The following is a 2924-nucleotide window of genomic DNA, read 5'->3' as shown; positions in this document are numbered from 1 at the left end:
TGTTTAAATAAAACTCATTTATTTAAAAGATAGTATTATAAAATATGTTTTCCAAAATCAAAGATTAATTGAAGACACATAAACAAAAATCTTATTTAGTGAAACATTTACAGGGAAACGATCATGTGGGTTTAAGAGCTAAAATCGTCTTGTATGTTTAAAACCCAAATAAAATAAAATAAAAAAAGGAAAAATTTTACATTAAAATTGGCTTGAATGAAAAATTGATAAAATCATAAAACTATCACCTTGTACTTTTAGTCGCTAAAATGTCAATTAAATGGGCTGGCTTATTGCCTTGCCTACGGACATGTGAAAAAACAACATGTCTAAACTCTTGAGAAACAGACAAAGAGCTAGAAATAATAGCAGCCACAAATGATGGTGGCAGAGAGAGATCCTTTAGAGCATTGATCACCAAAAGGGAGTCACCTTCAAGAATAAAATCTTGTACACTAAGATTTTTAGCGAATTGCAAACCCACCTCCACTGGCGAATTGCAAACCCAACTCCACTGCTTTCGCCTCAATCTCTACTGCTTTTAGAGGGGCTGAAATCTTCTTACTAAGGGCACCAATAACATTACCTTCCTCATCCCGAATCAAAGCTCCAACACTTGCAGCTCTCTGATCAGCAAATACAGCCCCATCAACGTTGAGCTTGAACACTCCTTTCGGTGGTGGCTTCCAAAACTCAAGCTGGACGTCCCTTCGCTGCACCGGCTCGGCCACACATTCCTGATATTCAGCCAGATTCTCCAAAGCATCAGACCCTATTCTTGTAGCATTTTTCATCACTTCCCCATTCCTTCGTTCATTTCTATTCGACCAAAGAGCCCACGCCACCATGATTACTTTTTCAATCAACACCAAGTCCCACTCTGCTTCAACCACTATGTACCAGAGCAAATCCATAAAGGAAGTAAAACGTATTGATGGCTGAATACTGAACAGCCTTAAGCTATCCCAAACCTCACGTGCTCAATTACAATCCTAGAACAGATGGCTAGAACTCTCTAGGCCCGAATTGCACAGCTCACAACATCCTTCATTCAAGACTTTCCTAGGCACTAAATTTTCTTTGGTGGGAAGTGTGTCTCGGCCAGCTCGCCATGCAAAATGGCGAACCTTATGAGTAGGGATGGCAATTTTTCCCCATCCCGCTTAACCCGCCCCACCCCGCGTTACTAAGGATTATAATTGTAAAATTTTCATACCCTAAAACCCTACTATTTAAACAAACATATTAATATTAGCATATTTTATTCTACCCAATGTGATTTTTTGCCTTTATTTTGTTATGTGTTATACTATGAGATTTTTATTTATTTATTTATTTTTATGATTGTCTTGTTAAACACTTGGATATATTATTCATTTTTTTCTAAAATTGATTTGATTTTATAAGATAAATTTAGTTGTAATTTCAAGTATATTTTTATTAATAAAATAAGTTTCATTAAAAAAATTGTACTAGTAGTAGGGTAAAGTAATAAAAAGTAGAGTTTTACGGGATGGGGCGGGGCTTCGCGGGGCCCTAAGGAGCGGGGATAGGGTGAGAAAATATTCCCCGTCATGCGGAGCGGGGCGGGGATGGGGCAAGACAAAACCATATGGGGTGGGGACGAAGACCCCATCTTTCGGCCCCGCCCCGCCCCGCCTCATTGCCATCCCTACTTATGAGGGATGTTAAGCTGCCAAATCCTTTTTCCAAAATCTTCTCAACCTGCTATCATCAGAAACAGCCTCAGTCGAGCCTTCAGAGGCGAGCTCAACAGCCACTCTATAAGCGCTTCTAACACTAAACTTTTCGTTACTTGTAGGATCCCAGACCTGCCTGTCCTCGGGGAGCTTTGAGCTCAATGCAATACGACAATTATCATCAACTTCATGTGGGAGAAAAATGCTTTGAATCATATCGGTTTTTCATGTGCCAAGAGTTGGTTCAATAAGTTCACACACCCGAGCCTCCAAAGGAAGACCAGCTGGAGGAGATACAATCTTGTATGTTGAAGGGTTAAGGGTCCATTTATCCGTCCATATCCGAATGCTTTGACCATTGCCTACCTGCCGTCTCATTCCTTTTTTGATAACGTTCTGCCCTGCCATGATACTTCGCCACGCATACGATGGATTTGCACCTAGACCCGATTGTAGAAAGTCACTCCTAGGGAAATACTTCGCCTTAAAAACATGATAGAACAGTGAGTCTCCACCCATTTGTAATCTCCATCCCTGTTTTGATAATAAGGCAAGATTAAATTGTTTTAGCTATTTAAACCCCAACCCCCCATGAGCTTTATGAGTACAGAGTTTATCCCAACTAATCCAAGACATCTTCCTTTCATCTCTTTGTTGTCCCTACCAAAAATTTCTCATAAGGCTAGTCATCTCATCACAGAGTTTATCCGGGATCTTAAAACAGCTTATGGCATACATAGGAATAGTCTGGGCCACTGCTTTGATCAGAATCTCCTTACCTGCTTTGATCAGTTTGGGCCATTGCTTTTCCAACTTTTCTTTAATTCCCTTGAAAGAGTTCTTCATATTCTTCCCCACAAGGGATGGTAGGCCCAAATATTTCTCATGTTGTTTAATGACTTGTGCCCCAAACCTGGTCTTGATTTCTTCTTGAATGTCTGTGGTTGTATTACTTCTAAAATAAAGCGAACTGTGTTTAGAGGAGGAACCGTGTTTCCTTAACCAAGCTCTGATTCAAGATGTAACTTACTCTTCTTTGGTGTAATAAAGTTGTTAGTATTTCCCATTAAAAAAAAAAATGTCAATTGATAAAACTAAAAATTTATACTTTTAATCACATAAATAATATATACAAATAATTTTATGAGTTATCACCATAAATTTAGGGAATTTCCTCAAAATAAATTTAGTACACAAACTATATATATATATGGACCTGTATCA

At 38.7% G+C, this 2924-nt stretch overlaps 1 protein-coding gene across 1 annotated transcript; it reads right to left on the bottom strand.

Annotated features, from left to right (window-relative positions):
- Positions 1–464: 464 nt before the first annotated feature.
- On the bottom strand, positions 465–914 carry LOC115967070. Its single transcript, XM_031086155.1, has one exon. It carries the CDS (start codon positions 912–914, stop codon positions 465–467), a length of 450 nt encoding a protein of 149 aa, XP_030942015.1.
- Between the last annotated feature and the right edge of the window lie 2010 nt (positions 915–2924).

This window comes from Quercus lobata, chromosome 11, assembly GCF_001633185.2.
Source record: "Quercus lobata isolate SW786 chromosome 11, ValleyOak3.0 Primary Assembly, whole genome shotgun sequence".
In the NCBI taxonomy this organism is placed as follows: domain Eukaryota; kingdom Viridiplantae; phylum Streptophyta; class Magnoliopsida; order Fagales; family Fagaceae; genus Quercus; species Quercus lobata.
This window is presented reverse-complemented; position numbering and strand designations above follow the sequence as displayed.